An 18,728-nucleotide genomic window follows, 5' to 3' on the forward strand; every position below is an offset into this window, starting at 1 on the left:
AAACCCCAATGAGGTCACAAAGAGTCAGACATGACTAATCAATGAGAGAGAGAGAGAGAGAGAGAGAGAGAGGAGAGAGAGAGATGAGAGAGAGAGAAGAAGGAAGGAAGCAAGGAAGGAAGGAAGGAAGGGAGGGAGGGAGAGAGAGAGAGAGAGAGAGAGAGAGAGAGAGAGAGAGAGAGAGAGAGAGAGAGAGAAGAGAGAGAGAGGAGAGAGGATGGAAAGGATGGCAGCAAGGAAGCAAGGAAGGAAGGAAGAGAGGGAGAGAGAGAGGAGAGAAAGAGAGAGGAAAGATAGAGAGGATGGAAGAAAGGGAGCAAGAAATGAAGGAAGGGAGAGAGACAAAGAGAGGGAGAGGAGAGAGAGAGAGAGAAGAGAGAGAGACAGGAGAGAGAGAGGAGAGAGAGAGGAGAGAGAGAGGAGAGAGGAGAGAGAGAGGAGGGAGAGAGAGAGGAGAGAAGAGAGAGAGAGGAGGGAGAGAGAGAGGAGAGAAGAGAGAGAGAGGAAGGAGAGAGAGAGGAGAGAGGAGAGAGAGAGAGAGAGGAGAGAGGAGAGAGAGAGGAGGGAGAGAGAGGATGGAAGGATGGAAGGAAGGGAAAGAGAGAGAGGAGAGAGAGAGAGGAGAGAGAGAGAGAGGATGGAAGGAAGGAATGAAGGAAGGGAGAGAGACAGGAGAGAGAGAGAGAGGAGAGAGAGAGAGAGGGGATGGATGGAAGGAAGGAAACAAGGAATGAAGGAAGGGAGAGAAATAGAGAGGAGAGAGAGAGAGGAGAGAGAGAGAAGAGAGAGAGAAAGGAGAGATAGAGAAGAAAGAGAAAGAGAGGAGAGAGAGGAGTCAGAAAAAAGAGAGAGAGAGAGAAGAGAGAGAGAGAGAGAAAGAGAGAGAGAGAGGAGAGAGAGAGAGAGAGGAGAGAGAGAAAAAAGAGAGAGAGGAGAAAGAGAGAAAAGAGAGAGAGAGGATAGAGAGAGGAGAGAGAGAGAAAGAGAGGAGAGAGAGAGGAGAGAGAGAGAGAGGAGATCGAGAGAGAATGGAAGGAAGGAAGGAGGAAGGGAGAGAGAGAGAGAAGAGAGAGAAAGAGATAGAGAGAGAGGATGGAAGGAAGGAAGGAGGAAGGAAGGGAGAGAAAGAGAGAGAGAAGTGAGAGAGAGAGGATGGAAAGAAGGAAGGGAGAGAGAGAGGGGGGAGAGAGAGAGGATGGAAGGAAGGAATCAAGGAAGGAAGATGGAGGGAGAGGGAGGGAGAGAGAGGGAGAGAGAAAGAGTGAGAGAGAGAGAAAGAGAGAGAGAGAGAGAAAGAGAGAGAGGAAGGAGGGAAGGAAGGAAGGAAGGAAGGAAGGAAGGAAGGAAGGAAGGAAGGAAAGCAGGAAGGCCTATTAAGTATTAGAAGGAGAGACCATGTCTAATTGGGAGGTGATTGTGGAATTAAGAAATTTCCCTTCAACAAATTCTATCATAGACTTAGTTGAAGGTATCAAATGAGATGACACAATTTGATTATTAAATGACATCACATATGTGAAGTAGTTTTGTAAATCTTAAAACACCATAAAAACATCAGCTGTTTATTTTAAACTTTTAAATTTGCAAGTGACAAGGTGAAATTAACAGCAGAATTACAAGATCAGGGAGACATGACTAGGCAGCAGTTCACGGTAAAAGATCTAGGACTTTTAGTTGGCTATAAGTCCAATATGAGTTAAAAGTGTGATGTGGAGGCAGCTAGGTAGCTCAGTGGACAGAGAGCCAATCCTAGGTGCTGGATTCAAATGTGATCTCAGAAACTCCCTAGTTATATGACCCTGGGCAAGTCACTTAACCCCGATTACTTAGCCCTTACTACTCTTCTGCCTTGGAATTAATACTTTTGATTTTATCTCTATCTTAATTTAATAACAGATTTCCACATAAGTTTTCCAAAGTCATATGATCCATATTGTCTCCCTCCCTTCTTCCCTTCCCCCTCCTGGAGTTGGCAAGCAATTCAATCTGGGTTATACATGAATTATCATGTAAAACATATTTTCATATTGTTCATTTTTGTTAGTGAATAACCTTATAAAACCAAAGTCGCATTTGGGGTTTTCTTGACAAATATTTTGGAATGATTTGCTATTTCTTTCTCCAGCTCATTTGACAGATGAGGAAACTGAGATAAACAGGGTAAGTGACTTGCACAGGGTCACACAGCTAGTAAGAATGGAGGTCAGGTTTGAAATCAGGAAGAGGAGTCTTTCTGACCCCCAGGGATGGCACTCTATCTCCAGCTGTCCATATATGGATTAATGACCCCATTTCTATTTGAGTTTGACACAGCTGCACTACATCAGGCAATCACTGGGGTGTGGGTGGGAGGAAAAATCAGTAGCCATCAAATACCTGGAGCATAAAGACTAGACTCAATTCAGTATATCTCCAGTGATTGGATTTAGAACCAATGGACATAAATTATGGCAAGCAGGATCTTAACAATTAGAGCTGTCCAAAAATGCAATGAGATGTCTCAAGAAGTCCTGTGTTCTCTCTCTTGGAAAGGGTTTGAAAGGAAGCTGGTACCATCTCAAAGAGGGAAAGAGGATGGGAAGGAAGGAGAGAATTTGGAACTCAAAACCTTTAAAAAATGCATGTTAAATGATTTATTGCTTGTTTATTTGGGTATATGTTTAGGGGTTTTGGTTCTATAAGATTATTCTCTTACAAAAGTGGAAATATGTTTTGCATGATAATACATATATAACCCAGATTGAATTGCTTGCCAGCTCCAGGAGAGGGAAGGGAAGATGGGAGGGAGACAAGATGGATCATATGACTTTGTAAAACTTATGCAGAAATTTGTTATTAAGATAAAAAATTAACTAAAATTATTTTTACATCCATTGGGAAAATATAATAAAATATTGTTTAAAAAAGAAAGAAATGGGGGGGGGGGCAGCTAGATGGCTCAGTGGATTGAGAGCCAGGCCTGGAGACGGGAGACGGGAGACGGGAGATTCTGGGTTCAAATCTGACGTCAGACACTTCCTAGCTCTGTGACCTTGGCAAGTCCCTTACTCCCTATTGCATAGTCATTACTACTCTTTGGCCATGGAACTAATACATGGAAGGTAAGGGTTTCAAAATAAATGAATTAATTTTTTTAAAAAGAAAAGAAGCTGGATGACTACTTCCCCTTGGGGATAATGTAGTGGGGACTCATGCCCTGAATGGGAGCTTGTTCTATGTGATCTCTAAGGTTCTTTAAACTCTAAGATTATTGCGCCAATTTTAGGTAGCATTTGTTAGTCCTGAAAAGACCTATAAGATTTTGACAGGCAGAAATTATAGGGATCTAGGTAGGGAGAAGGGAAGGATATTTTAAATGGGGATGTTACATTAATGATCAAACAGTTAGTTTTGCTTTCTTGGCTTTCTTCATTACAAGGGAGGTTTCAAATGGGAGAAGGGAGAAAGCTGTTGGGAAATGGCTGTAAAAACAAGAGGCCTAAATGAAATTTATTTTAGAAAAAAAAAAAGAAGAGGCACCGCAGTGGTAGATTATATAGAATATTTGCAGGAAATGATTACTAGTCTAGTTTGGCTGATACAAAGGGTATTTGTAGGGGAACCCTGGGAGATAAATCAAGAAAGATAGGCTGAAGACAGAGCATGGGGGTCCTTGAGCACAAGGCTATCACATTCAATGAATTTTATTCCATAAACAGTGAGAAGCTACTGATTACAAGAGTGATATGGTCAGATGAATGCTGGTCACAATATGTCGGAAGGATTATTGAGTGAAACCGGAAGCAAAGAGATTGACCACGAGGTTATTGTGACTGCCTGGACAAAAGGTAAGAAGCACCTAAATTAAGGTGATGGCAGTGGAAATAAAAAATCTTTTTAAGAAGGTTTTATTCCAAGGGTCTAGTGGGAGGAATGGAGGAAGCTATTCCTAATCAACTCTAACCTTGTACCCTCATTCCATCTAGACCTTTCCACAATTATTCTTTGTAATAAACTGGTCAATAGTTAGAATGATGCCTTGGAGGCACTCAGATGCCCAAGAGACAAAGGAAAGTAACAAACCAGCATATTGCCACGCTGGCCTTGCAACTACACTTGCCAGCAAAATGCCAGTAATTTCTTATTTTGGCATATCAGGGATCTGGAGCAATGCTTCATAATGGAGTAGAAGTTCAATTCATCTCAACAAACATTCAAATTCTTTGTATGTGTGAGCCATTATCCTAGGCATGGGGATAGAAAGATGAGTGCTATGGGAAGAGTTGAGGAAGGAGAGAATATTTCCAGCCAGGGGTAGTCAGTCAGTAAATAAGTATCTATTCATTGCCACTGGGGACATAAAGGCAAAAAACAGGCCCTGAACTCAAGGACTTGCAGTATAATGGAAGACACAACATATAAAGAAGTTATATATAGGCAAAATGGGAGATAGTAAAGAGAAGGAGGAGGGGCAGTCAGGTGGCTCAGTGTCTAAAGAGCCAGGCCTGGAGAAAAAATATGACTTTAGACATTTCCTAGCTGTATAACCCTGGGCAAGTCACTTAATCCCTAATTGCCTAGCCCTTACTGCTCTTCTACCTTGGAACCAATATTGGTTCTAAAGTGGAAGATAAGGGTTTAAAAAATAAAATAGGGGGCAGCTGGGTGACTTAGTGGATTGAGAGTCAGGCCCAGAGATGGGAGGTCCTGGGTTCAAATTTAGACTTAGATACTTCCTAGATGTGTGACTCTGGGCAAGTCACTTAACCTCCATTGCCTAGCCCTTACCACTCTTCTACCTTGGAACCAATACACAGTATTGGTTATAAGGTGGAAGGTAAGGGTTTAAAAAATAAAATAAACAGGGTGGGCCCTAGCATGAAGGGGGATCAAGAAAGGCTTCTTGTAGAAGGTCTGGTTTTATCTGGAATCTGAAGGAAACTAAAGAAGCTAGGAGATGGAAATGAGGAGGGATAGTATTCTATGCAAAGGGGATCACCAAGGAAAATGCCTGGAATTGAGACACTGAGTAGCTCCATTAAAGAGCAAAGAGCAAAAACACCAGTGCAGTGGACCATTGCAGAGGACACAGAGGGAAATAAAGTGTCAGAAGGCTGGAAGATTATTATTGGATCCATGGAAATAGTTAAGATCTCCCAGTGAAATAGGAAGAAGGAAAGAAGGCCCAGGAAGAAGGGACTAGATTATGAAGGTCAAACAGAGAATTTTCTATTTTATCATGGAGGTGATAGGGAGCCACTGGAGCTTTTTGAAGTGAGGAGAAGCGACACAGTCAGAATTGAACTTTGGGAAAATCATGTTGGCAGCTGAGTAGAGGATGGACTATAATGGGGAGAGACTTGAGGCAGAGAGAACAATCAGCAGGTTATTTTAATGAGCCAAGTATGAGATGATGAGGATTTATACCAGGGTGATGGCAGTATCAGAGGAGAGAAGAGGACAATAATGAGAGATATTTTGAAAATAGAACTGACAGGATTTGGCAACAAATTGGACATGTTTAGGAGTAGGGAAATGAGAGAGATTGAGGAGTACCTGATGATACCATATTTGGGAGTGTGGGTGACCGGAAGCATTATGGTATCCTCAGTAGTAACAAGGAAGTTAAAAAGATGGTAGAACTTTAGGAGAAAGATGATGACTTCATTTTTAAACACGAGTCCTCTTAGAGATCCATCTTATTTGCAAACATTCCAGTCCTGCCTGGACGACAAGCTGTCTGCCAAGGGACCACTCACTGGAAGCTCAACCGAGAAATGGAACCAGTTCAGAGATGCAGTGAAGGAAACATCAAAGGCTGTCCTAGGCCCCAAACAACACAACCACCAGGACTGGTTTGACAAGAACAACACTGCTACTGAAGACCTATTGAGCAAAAAGAACAAAGCCTTTATGGAGTGGCAAAATAACCCAAACTCTGCTCCTAAAAAGGACAGATTCAAGTTTCTCCAAGCCACGGCACAACGTGAGATCAAGAAGATGCAAGACTGATGGTGGGGAAAAAAGGCAGAAGAAATCCAGCGTTTTGCTGATACGAAAAGCTACAAACAATTTTTCAGTGCCCTCAAGACTGTCTATGGGCCATTAAAACCCACCACCACTCCCTTGCTATCCTCTGACGGTGACACTCTCATAAAAGATAAAAAAGGCATCAGCAACAGGTGGAAAGAACACTTCAGTCAGCTTCTTAACCGACCCTCTTCAGTCGACCAAAGTACCCTTGACCAAATCCCCCAAAACTGCACCATTGAACAACTTGACGTCCCTCCTTCAATAGAGGAAGTCCAAAAAGTCATTAAACAAATGAGTGCAGGCAAGGCACCCGGTAAAGACAGGATCCCAACCAAGATGCACAAGGCCTTAAATGGAAAGGCGCTCCAGGCATTCCACATAGTGCTGACCAGCATATGGGAAGAGGAAGACATGCCCCCAGAACTCATAGATGCCTCCATCGTAGCCCTATACAAGAACAAAGCCTCACGAGCAGCCTGTGACAACTACAGAGGCATCTCACTACTCTCCACTGCTGGAAAGATCCTCGCCCGTGTTAAACTCAACAAATTCCTGTCATCTGTTTCAGAGCAGAACCTGCCTGAATCACAATGCGACTTTCGACCAGATTGCAGCACCATTGACATGGTCTTCACGGTGAGGCAAATGCAGGAAAAATGCCTTGAGCAGAACCTGAGTCTCTACATTGTCTTCATAGACCTGACGAAGGTGTTCGACACAGTGAACAGGGACGCATTGTGGGTGATCCTTAGCAAGCTCGGTTGCCCAGCAAAATTCGTCAAACTGATCCAGCTCTTTCATGTCGACATGACAGGGGAAGTCCTCTCTGGTGGAGAGACTTCTGATCGCTTCAACATCTCCAATGGCGTGACACAAGGCTGTGTCCTCGCTCCAGTACTATTCAACCTATACTTCACCCAGGTATTACAACATGCTGTGATGGATCTAAATCTGGGCGTCTACATCAAATAACGACTGGATGGCTCACTATTTGACCTTTGCCGCCTGACTGCAAAAACAAAAACAACAGAGAGACTCATCCTGGAAGCTCTCTTTGCAGATGACTGTGCTCTCATGGCCCACCAAGAAAATCATCTTCAAACCATTGTGGACAGGTTCTCTACTGCAACAAAATTGTTTGGCCTGACTATCAGCCTCAGCAAAACAGGTGCTGTTTCAACCTGTACCAGGGAGGCCAACTAACCAGCCATGCATAACTATCGACAGCATGCAGCTTTTTAATGTCAACACTTTCAAGTACCTGGGCAGCACCATCACCAACGATGGGTCCCTAGACCACGAGATTAATGCCAGCATCCAAAAGGCCGGCCAGGCACTTGGGCAACTGCACTCCAAAGTTCTCCAACACAGTGGTGTAAGCACTGTGATGAAGCTCAAAGTGTATAATGCAGTGGTCCTCAGCTCGCTCCTGTATGGTTGTGAGACATGGACACTGTACCGAAAGCACATGAAACAGCTGGAGCAATTCCACCAATGCTCTCTCCAGTCAATCATGAGGATCCAATGGCAGGACCGAATCACCAACCAGGAAGTCCTCGACAGAGCCAACTCCACCAGCATCGAAGTAATGGTCCTCAAAACCCAGCTACGATGGTCTGGACATGTCATCCGCATAGACCCACAGCGAATACCAAGACAGGTATTCTATGGTGAACTGTCAGCTGGACCCAGGAAACAAGGGTGACCAAAGAAAAGATTCAAGGATCAGCTAAAGTCAAACTTGAAGTGGGCTGGCATTACACCAAAGCAACTAGAACTTGCTGCCTCTGTCAGAAGCAGCTGGCGAACCCACATTAAGCATGCTGCCACCACCTTTGAAGATGAGCGACGTCGACGTCTTGCCACTGCACGTGAACGCCAACACCAGGTCACAACCGCACCTCCCGTAACAATTGGCGTCCCATGCCCCATGTGCCACAAACTCTGCGCCTCAGTCTTTGGACTTCAAAGACATATGAGGGTACATCAATAGATGATAATGCACAAAGACAGTAGTCATTCTCAGTCACCAAGATACTACCACTAATAGGCAGTTGGAAATTTGAGACTAGAAGTCAGCAGAGAAGTTAGGGTTGGATAAGTAGACTTGAGGATCATGAGCACAAATGATCATTGGATCCATGGAAATGGAGAAGATCACCAAGCAAAAGAGGAAGAAGAAAGCAGGACCCAGGGTAGAGTCCTATGAGACTTCCACAGTTAGTGGGTATGATTTAGACAAAGATCCCACAAAGGAGACAGAGAAGGAAAAGTTAGACTGGAGGAGAACCAGTGCCATGGAAGAAAGAAAAGGGTGTCAAGGATAAAGATGGCAGAGAAGTCAAGGCATGAGGTATTAGTAATTTTAGAGAGAGAAGTTTTGGTGGAAGGATGAAGTCTGAAGCCAGGCTGCAGAGAGTTAAGGACAGCAAGAGCCAAGGAAGTAGAGATTCTACTTTGTAGACATTTCTCAGCATAGCAACAAAATGGAGGTGATATATAGGATGAAAGCTGGAAGTGATGGATCAAAGAAGTTTTTAGAGAATTTGGAAGACATAGACATGTCTGTAAGGCAATGACATATCAGATACTCTTTATGGAGTGGGTAGCCCTTGATCTAGTCCTCAAAGGAAGAATATAATTTTAATGATCTTAGAGGAATAAAAATGTTAGGGGACCTAGGTTTTAGAACTGGAAGGATCCTTCAAGATCAGCTAATTCATGCCCCTCATTTTATGATGAAGAAACTGAGACCCAGGGAGATTATAATGATTTGCTGGGAGTGATACAAACAATAAGCCAAAGACCCAGGAGTTGACCTCAGATCCAGTGCATTTTCTACCAGCCCTCTGCACCAACTTTTGGATCCAAGTCTATCGATCACTATTTGGAGCACCTAGAGTTGACCTTACATAGCATTTGGTGGTTTACAAAGAACTTTTCATCTTATTTCTTTCCATCCTCACAACATCCTATGTATCTGAAACTGGGCCCCATGAGGAATCCAGATGTTTAAGGCACAAGCTACATCTGTCTTCCAAGAATTTACAATCATAAGGGTAAGAACTCACTCATACACAGGAAGGAAGCTAAGGAAAGCTGAGACAACTGGCCTAGCCAGTGTCTTACAAGGGTGGGCCATTCTCCCTGATTTGGGCCTCAGGAAACTGTCTCTGGCTGCTCTCCCAGCCTCCCCCACTTCTCATTCCTCCCCCTCCTCTGTGTTTACACCTCCTTGCTTTCCTGTTAGCCCTGCTGGGCAGATTTAGCTTCTATTCTATCACCCTCCCTATCACAGTCCTTCTCTCTGCACACAGTCTCTCTCCCATCCCCCCAGCACCCAGTTTATCTTCTCCAGCCTCCCTGTTTATGGCCATTAACCCTCTAGTTTTTGGATGATTAGTTTTGAACAGAGGGGGCCCTGGGGAAACGGGGAGCCTGGCCATGCCAGGGTGGGTGACCCTCTACCTGACTTCAGCAAAGTTGCCTTTTCCTCTGGACATGTCATTAATCTAATTCTTTCTCTCAGACTTCCTCCTGAGTTTTCTCACAGGAAAGGGAGTCAGGTATCAACTAAGTCTCCCTGAGCCTTGATTTCTCCATCCATAAAATGGGGATAATAGTTCCATGAGAAAATCAAACTTAATGTCAGAAATTAAACTCACTGATTTCTCTCCAAACCCACCTTTCCTATGAAATGTTTCTCTTTTTGTAGCTAGTCCCACCATCTTCTCAGTCACTCAGGCTGGAAACCTTCACTTCCCATGAACAATTATAGTCATTTGTATAACAGATTTAGAGCTACAAAGGACCTCAAGAGTCTGATCTATCCAATCCCTCTCACTTTACAGATGAGGAAACTGAGGCCAGGGGAGGTGAAGGAACTTGCCCAAAGTCATACAAGTAGCGAATGTCAGAGGCAGGATTTCAACCTGGGTCTTCAGACTCCAAAAGGAAGTGTCCTTTCTTCTTTACCTACATTGCTGCCTCTAATTGATGCTGAGTTCTATTGGTACCCCCAAAGCATCTCTCCCATATCTCCTTTTCTTTCCACTAACACTGCTGCTACCTATCCAGCTTAGAGTAATGTCTTTTTCTTCTTTTTTTAAACTCATGTCTTAGAATCAATACTAACCATCCCTGGCAAGGCAGAAGAGCAGTAAGGGCTAGGCAATCAGGGTTAAATGACTTGCCCAAGGTCACACAGCTAGGAAGTGTCTGAGCCACATGTGAACCCAGGACCTCCTCTTTCCAGGAGGTCCTCTCTTCACTGACTCACCCAGCTACCCCTAGAATTACTTTTTTGCCTGGATTATTATAATATTTTCCTTATTTAGTTTTTCTGCTTCCAGGCTTCTCTCCCCAATCCATTTTTTTACACACCTGCCAAAACAACATTCTAAGGTACGATAGTCCAATGATGTCATTCCCCACTTATAAACTCTCTATTGCTTCTAAGATAAAGTACCAGCATTTCCCCTCTCCCTGTACCCCCTATTTTGGCTTCAACATTTCCTTTTTTTCATATTATTTCTCTTCATACACTGCATGTTGTACTAAGGGTGTTCTGGAGCCAGCTCTGACTGGCTGGTGAAACTGATCACTGACTAAATTTTCAGTTTGAGTGTTTATACTTAAAAAATGGGCAAAGCCACAAATCAGAGCTTGACGTTGCTTTGTTCATTGTCGAGATATAAGAAAGAGACAGATAAAAGTCATAATATAGATTAAACAGGTGTTTCTTGTTATCATTTAGTCATTTTTCAGTCATGCTTGGCTCTCTATAACTCCACTTGGGGTTTTCTTGGCAAGATTCTGGAATGGTTTGCTATTTCCTTCTCCAGGTCATTTGACAGGTGAGAAAGCTAAGATAAACATGATTAAATGACTTGCCCAGAGTCTGAGGCCAGATTTGAACTCATGAATTTGTCTTTCTGACTCCAGGCCTGGCACTTTAGTCACCAAGCAACCTGGCTGCTCAAGTGTGTCTTACATATGTTTGTTTTTTTTTTTTTAAATCTAGCAGTTAAACATTTACCATCATACCAAATTACTAACTGTCCTTTCTCCTTCCTCTCTCTATGGTCTTAGTAGCTGTCTTTTGTGCCTGGAATATATAATGCCTCTTTGACTCTACCTTTCAAAATCCTTCATTTCCCTCAAGGCTTTGCTCAGGTATCCCTTCTTCTCTGTATCCTTTTCTGATTCCCTAAAGCTGAAAATGTTTCCTCCTTCTCAAATATTCTTAAAGAACATTGTTCTTTTCCTTGCCTGCATTATTCATTATCTTGTCTTTACATATCCATGCACATTTGGGGTCTCTTTTTTTCCCCCTCTACTATTTTCTGTTCCTCTACTAGAAAGTAAACTCCTTGAGGTTCTTGTAGTGGTTCAGTCATTTTTCAATTGTATCCAACTCTTTGTGACCCCATTTGAAGTTTTCTGGGCAAAGATACTAGAGTAGTTGGCTATTTCCTTCTCTAGATCATTTGACAGAAGAAGGAACTCCATGTGAATTGGTCCAACCATTCTGGATGGCAATTTGGAACTATGCCCAAAGGACTGCCTGTCCTTTGATCCAGCCATAGCACTGTTGGGTTTATACCCCAAAGAGACAATAGGGAAAAAGACTTGTACAAAAATATTTATAGCCACTTTCTTTGTGGTAGCAAAAAATTGGAAAATGAGGGGATGCCCTTCAATTGGGGAATGACTAAACAAATTGTGGTATATGTTGGCGATGGAATACTATTATACTCAAAGGAATAATAAACTGGAGGAATTCCATGGGAACTAGAACGACTTCCAGGAATTGATGCAGAGTGAAAGGAACAGAACCAGAAGAACATTGTATACAGATATAGATATACTGTGATACAATTGAATATAATGGACTTCTCTACTAGCAACAATGCAATGACCTAGGACAATCCAGAGGAACTTATGAGAAAGAACACTATCCACATCCAGAGAAAGAACTGTGGGAATAGAAACACAGAAGAAAAACAACTGCTTGATCACATGGGTTGAGGGGATATGATTGGGGATGAAGACTATACATAATGATCATCCTAGTACAAATATCAATAATATGGAAATAGGTTTTGATCAAGGACACATGTAAAACCCAGTTGAATTGCATGTCAGCTATGGGAGGGGGTGGTGGGAAGGGAGGGAAAGAACATGAATCTTGTAACCATAGGAAAAATATTCTAAATGAATTAATTAAATAAAATTCTCCAAATTAAAAAAAGAAGGCACTCAGGTATATGGGATTTAAATAACTTGCTCAGGATCACAGAACTAGGAAGTATCTGGGGCCAGATTTAAACTCAGGCAGTTGAATCTTTCTGATTTTGGGCATAGCACTCTATCCACTGTGCCAACTAGCTGCCCCAAGCTCCTTCAGATGATCTTTATAATGTTTATCATATCTCCAGCACCTGGCATAATGGATTGCATGTTTGCTACAGAACCATGAGTTCCCTGATGGAGGGAATTTTCAGTGAATGAAACAGGAAGAAAGATTTTCACCTATTTTGAAATGTATAATCTTGGAGAATTGCATGGGGATGTCACTGAGAGCCGAGTCACTTGTTTAGGGTCACCTAGCCCACGTGTACTTAAACTCAGATCTTCTCAACTCCTAGGGTGGCTCTCCATCAATCTAGACTTTTCTCTCATCTTGCCCATAGAAGGTGATTAATAATAAATATTTGTCAAATTGACCCATAAGGGAAGGACAAGCTATTCCCTCTTTGGGATAGCTGCTCTTCTGGAAGCAACAGAAACAATCTGAGCTCAGGAGAGGAAAGTGGAAGAGATGAAGGTCTCCTAAAGCCTAGGATTCCTCAGAGACCCTATGATGAGAGCAGGAATGCATGAAAGTAACTTCACGATTGAGTGCAGACACACAGGCTGAGTTCCAGTGGCTGTGGGGATGACCCAAGAAGAACAACATGAAGTGGGTTAGGCCCCCTTGTCCCAGCTGTTTGGGGCAGAGGAGAAAAGAAGGAATATAGCTGAACTGCCACAATAGGTCACATAGAATCTCTGAGAGGGGAGAACCAGACTTTACGTAGCTCGCCATGCCTCTACTTACCATATATTATTTTGTATTATAGTTATTTGTGTACATATTTCATTTTCGCCACAGGATTTCAGGCTTCTCAGACCCTATTTGCAAACCTTTGACATTTAGTACAATCCCTTGTTGGCTATAGGGCTTCAAGGTGACAGGCATTTTTCATTTATTTATTTCTCAGAGGTTAATCATTTTAATTTTTATGGACATCTGTTGTTTTTATATCACATTTAACTTCGTCCCCTACATAGCAAACCATTCCTAAAAACAAAGAATAACAGCTCTCATCTTTCTGTATTATATCTGACATTGTTGGTCACCATTTTTGGCTTCCTGTAATTTTTTCTCTTTTGTTCTGATTTTGCCCCCTGGAGCCATGTTGAAAGGTTCTCATCTTTCATAAAGATAGAAAGAATGTGAAGACCACCATCATGCCTTTCCATCCACCCTAATGGTAGCATGGTGAGAGAGAGAGAGAGAGAGAGAGAGAGAGAGAGAGAGAGAGAGAGAGAGAGAGAGAGAGAGAGAGAGAGAGAGAGAGAGAGCGCCAGCTAGAGAATCAAAAAGACCCAAGCTGAGGGGCAGCTGGGTGCCTCAGTGGATTGAGAATCAGTCCCAGAGACTGGAGGTCCTGGGTTCAAATCTGGCCTCAGACACTTCCTAGCTATGTGACTCTGGGTAAATCACTTAATCCCATTGCCTAGCCCTTACCACTCTTCTGCCTTGGCACCAATACACCATATTGATTCTAAGGTGGGAGATAAGGGTTTAAAAAGAAAAAGATCCAAGTTGAAACCTTCATCTGACACAGAGAAGATGTATGAACCTGGGTATGTCACTTAGCCTCCTAACATTCAGCCACCTCTCTAAGACTGTAAGTTACTGATTTACACTGAACTGGGAAGCTTCCTCATTGGATTTCCCAATACCCAGTGAAATCACTGGTCTTGACCAGAAAAAAAAAATTTTTTTTCTTTTTCCCCCAAGCCAAACATATCTAGTTCTTCAAAAAACAAACAAACAAACAAAACCTTCTAGAATTGATACTAGGTATTGGTTCCAAGGCTGAGGGTCAATTCAAAAACAGAAGGCAGAAATATAGTGTGGTAAGACAATTGAAGGGTAAGTGACTTGCCCAGGGGCACACAACTAGGAAGTATCTGAAACCATATTTGAATCCAAGATCTTCCATCTCCAAGCCTAGCTCTCAATCCACCGAGTCGCCCAGCTGCCCCCTGAATCGATTCTTGAATGCCATGTGTTTTAGGTCCCCTTCTTCTGGACATGTTCCAGCACAGTCTGCCAAGAGATGTACTATTACAACACCTTAGCAAATATGATTGGAGGAGGGAGCACTAACTAGGGAGATCACTGAGATAATGACTATGAAAGCACTTTAGAAAACATGAAGCACAGTCCAAATGGGATGCTGACAAAGACAAAGATGACAATGGTCGGTAACTGCCGAGCTACAGCTCTGGATTTGTACAGATATGTCCAGTCTTGAGGGCATGTCTCTAATCATTCCCTTCGGTTCATGCCCAGGGATGTGTGCTGAAGCCAGTTTCACCCCTGCTTGCATCCCTGCTCAGTTTTCCCGGAAAATAGAGCATCGTTTGTGTTTAGGCAGCCCAAGTCGGAATGTGGAGGAAGGTATGACATGCTCATTCACATTAGAACTCTCTGTCTCTCGGTGCTCCTCAGCTCTTGCTCCTGCCAGGTTTAGGAAGCGCTCCTCTTTTCTCCAGGTGGCTTGACTCAACAACTTCCCTACTGGGTATTTCCCATCCAGGAACTCTTTTGCCACTCTGTCATTGTCTCTTCCTGGGATTATGCCCTCTCTGGGATTCTAACGTTCTGGAGAGGGAGTAAGGACAGTGCACGAATAAGTGAGCTTCTCTTATTCCATCCCTGCCTGCCCTGGGACCCAAGTATGCTCTCTATAGGCTGCCTCTCTCCAGCTATGTATCTCTTCTAGCAAGGCCTAGGATCATGCCACCACCCACTTTTATTGCCCAATTCTCAGTCTGAATAATAATGCTCAAAGTAATCTGGGATTCAGTCAATTCAGAAATTCCCTCCAAAATTGCAGATTGCAACCCATTCATGTTTGTCCATCCCAAAAGACATTTTTTTAAAGCTTTGCCTTCTGTCTTAGAATAAATACTATGTAGGGGGAAACTGGGTAGCTCAGTGGATTGAGAGTCAGGCCTAGAGATGGGGGTCCTGGATTCAAATCTGGCCTCAGACCCTTTCTAGTTGTTTGACCCTGGACAAGTCACTTAACCCCTATTGCCTAGTCCTTACCACTCTTCTGCCTTGGAACCAACACATGGTATTGATTCTAAGGCAGAAGGTGAGGGTTTAATAATAATAATAATAATAAAACTATGTATTTGTTCCAAAGTAGAAGAGCAGTAAAGACTAGGTGATGGAATTAAGTGACTTGCCTAGGGTCACACAGCTAGGAAGTGTGTGAGGCCAGGTTTGAACACAGTCTCCCATCTCTAGGCTTGGCTCTCAATCCCCTGAGACCCCCAGTTGTCCTCCCCCCCCCCCATCCTATAAGACTTTTATTTAGGTCTTTCCATCCATTCATCACAGCATGGTGCTGGAAACCATACTTTCTCCCAACATGGTGATGTGTTTGTAAGTGTTGTGTTGTTGTATTTGTAAGGAGTGTGCACCCTTGGTTTATGGGGCAGAAGGGGGAGTTTTTTGTAATCATTTTTCTTACTTTGCTATTTCAGGAAGAGCCTTTACTTTAAATTGTGTTCTTCCCCCAGACTGTAAGACTGTCTTACCCTTGTGACTGGCTAGATTCAAAGCAAGCACAATGGTGGGGGCTCATTTAACAATACTTTTTGGAATGCAGAATTGAAGAGCACCTTGAACCCAGGGCAGTAGTCTCACGGGGATCCCAACCTTTAAATGCAGGCTAATGGGATACACCAGAGAGGGTGCTCCACTGAAAAGGTTACGTTTCTGAAGTCAGTCCTTTCTCACTAATGCCCCCTTTCCCCCAATGCTTTTGAAGATTTATGGGCACTAATTGGTCAGGATGCACCTACTTGAGTTCATGGACAATCTTTTCTAAGTGCTAATCAATGACAGCATACAAGTCTAGCTCATGAAATGGTCCTTGATGTAACTCAGATTGAACATACATTCAGGACCCAAAGCTATCTTAAACAAAACTCTACAGGGCACAGTGTAGAGCAACTAGACTTGGAGTCAGGAAGCCTTGGGTTCAAATACAGCCTCAGACACTTCCTAGCTGTGTCACCCTGGACCAGATGCTGAAATCCTATTTGCCTAACCCTTACCCTTCTGTCTCAGAGTTGTTACTAAGGCAGAAAGTAAGAGTTTAAAAACCCAAACATGGCTACCTTTTGTCTGGAGTTGGGAGGGTTGGGGTAAGGTGAGGGTAAGGAGGGATCTAAAATGGCCTGATGCTTATAATTAACTTAACGATGATGATATACAGTCAGTGACATTGGGAGGTGGCTGTTATCTCAGGATGGGCAGTCTGCTCAGCTTAGATAGCAATAAATAGCCTGAGTAATACCTTCATAGAAGCTACTGTTATCTTACTGTGGGGAGAAAATATTTTTTGCAGAATTCATGGGAAAAAAAAAACCTGTTGAACTTTTAGTATGTGAATTTCTGAAGTTGCAGGCATCTATAATTCAGAAAAGAAAAAATCTATGAACTCTTGCTTAAAAAGTTCATTTTTATTTATCTTTTCTAAGATCCACCTTCTCTTCCTTCCTTTCCTCCCTCCTAAGAGAGAACAGGCAGAAAGGAAAGGAGGGAATAAGGAAGGGGGAGATTTAGTCATAATCAAAACAAATCTTCAGAAAGAGGATTGTGAAGAGACATAATAATAATAATAAGTAGCATTTGTATAGCACCTTAAGGTTTACAAAGAGCTTTACAGATATCTCCTTTTATACTCACAATAACTTTAAGAGATAAGTGCTATTATTATCCTCATTTCATAGATGCAAAAACTGAGGCAAGCAGAGGTGAAATGACTTGCCCAGGGTCACACAGCTAGTAAGACTTTAAGGTTAAATGGGAACTTAAGACTCCTTGACTCTAAGTCCAGGGCTCTGTTCACTGTTCTACCTACCTGCTTGTCTAAAAAGAAAGTAAAGGTAAAATAAAATTTTGTTTTATAAAATGCCTTACATACAAACAAAAAGTAATAATATTAATAATAATGATGATGATGATGATGATGATACCTAGCAATATGACCCTGGGCAAGTCACTTTACCTTGTTTGCTTAGCCCTTGTCCTTATGTTTTAGAATGGTGACTATCAGGTACAGCTGGGTGGTTCAGTAGATTGAGAGCCAGGCCTAGAGATGGGAGGTCTTGAGTTCACATCTGGCCTCAGTCACTTCCTAGCTGTGTGACCCTGGACAAGTCACTTAATCTCCATTGCCTAGCCCTTACCACTCTTCTGCCTTGGAGCCAATACATAGTATTGATTCTAAGATGGAAGGTAAGGCTTTTGAGTTTTAAAAAAATGGTGACTGTCAGAAAATAAGGGTTTAAAAAAATAACTACTAGCTATATAGCATTTATATGTGCCAGGCATTATGCTAAATGCTTTACAGTTATTGACCTCATTTTAGTCATCACAACAGCCAGGTATTACTATCCCCATTTTACAGATGAGGAAACTGATGCAGAGGTTATATAAGCTGCCCAGGGTTACACATCTAGTATGTTTCTGAGACCACATTTGAACTCAGATCTTCCTGCTTCCAGACTCAGACTCTATGCACTGTGAAAAGTTTCTTCTTATAAGTATTCCAAATCTCCACTCTGCCTCTTACCGTGCAACCTTAGGTAAGTCACTTAATTTTTCTGAGATCTCAGTTTCCTCATTCATAAAATGAGTATACTAACCTAGATGATCTCTGAGGTCCTTCAAGGGCTAAATCCGTGTTCTTGTACTAGAGATGAAAATCCTATGAGGAAGAGGAGGGTTTCATATTCTTTTCAATGACAACAACACCGAAGTGTAGAAATCTGATGAATTGCTCAAGGCCACACAATGAATTTATACCCTACAAGATAATGAACTTTTGAGAAAATGGAAGCTTTACTTCCAGTGTCCTCATTTGCAAAATGAGAAGATTAGACCAGATGACTTCCTGGGTCTTTTCTCTGTCTGCAATCCCAGGTAGGTTCTGAAGGGCTTTAAATAACAAACTGAAGAGTTTATATTTGAACCTGAAGGCAATACGGAACCACAGGAATTTATTGAGAATGAGAAGGACAAGGCTAGACCTCTGCTTTGAGTGCAGGGTGGATTAGAGTAGGGAGAAGCTGGAGGCAGGGAGCACAATTAGAAGGCTACCTCAATAATCCAGATAGGAAAAGAGGGGAGCCTGGTGGGATGGATGATGGATTCGAGAGATGATGTAAAAGTAAAAAATGATAAGATCTGACGACAGATTGGATATATGGAATAAAGTGCAAGTGAAGGGTGGAGAATGACACTAAAGAGGTGAACCCAAGTGACACTCTGGAGGTTGGAGGGACCTGCAACAGTATTAGAACATTGGGAAGGGAAGAAAGGTGTGTGTGTGTGTGTGTGTGTGTGTGTGCGCACA

General features: G+C 42.6%; 1 protein-coding gene across 9 annotated transcripts in view; it reads left to right on the forward strand.

Moving 5' to 3' along the window:
* The first annotated feature begins 104 nt into the window (after window positions 1-104).
* The window catches only part of LOC103096863 (trichohyalin-like), a 60,052-nt gene continuing 41,428 nt past the window's right edge, over window positions 105-18,728 (forward strand). For 2 of the 9 annotated variants that reach the window (XM_056805545.1, XM_056805584.1), the window contains exons 1-2: window positions 105-3,101; window positions 3,699-3,827. In XM_056805545.1, the coding sequence (XP_056661523.1) occupies window positions 218-1,384 (1,167 nt within the window). In that variant the 5' untranslated portion in view covers window positions 105-217 and the 3' untranslated portion in view covers window positions 1,385-3,101; window positions 3,699-3,827. The remainder of the gene's footprint in view (window positions 3,102-3,698; window positions 3,828-18,728) is intronic. The other 7 variants (XM_056805567.1, XM_056805553.1, XM_056805548.1 and 4 more) reach the window with 7 other exon arrangements.

Source organism: Monodelphis domestica, chromosome 1 (genome assembly GCF_027887165.1).
Source record: "Monodelphis domestica isolate mMonDom1 chromosome 1, mMonDom1.pri, whole genome shotgun sequence".
Taxonomy (NCBI): Eukaryota; Metazoa; Chordata; class Mammalia; order Didelphimorphia; family Didelphidae; genus Monodelphis; species Monodelphis domestica.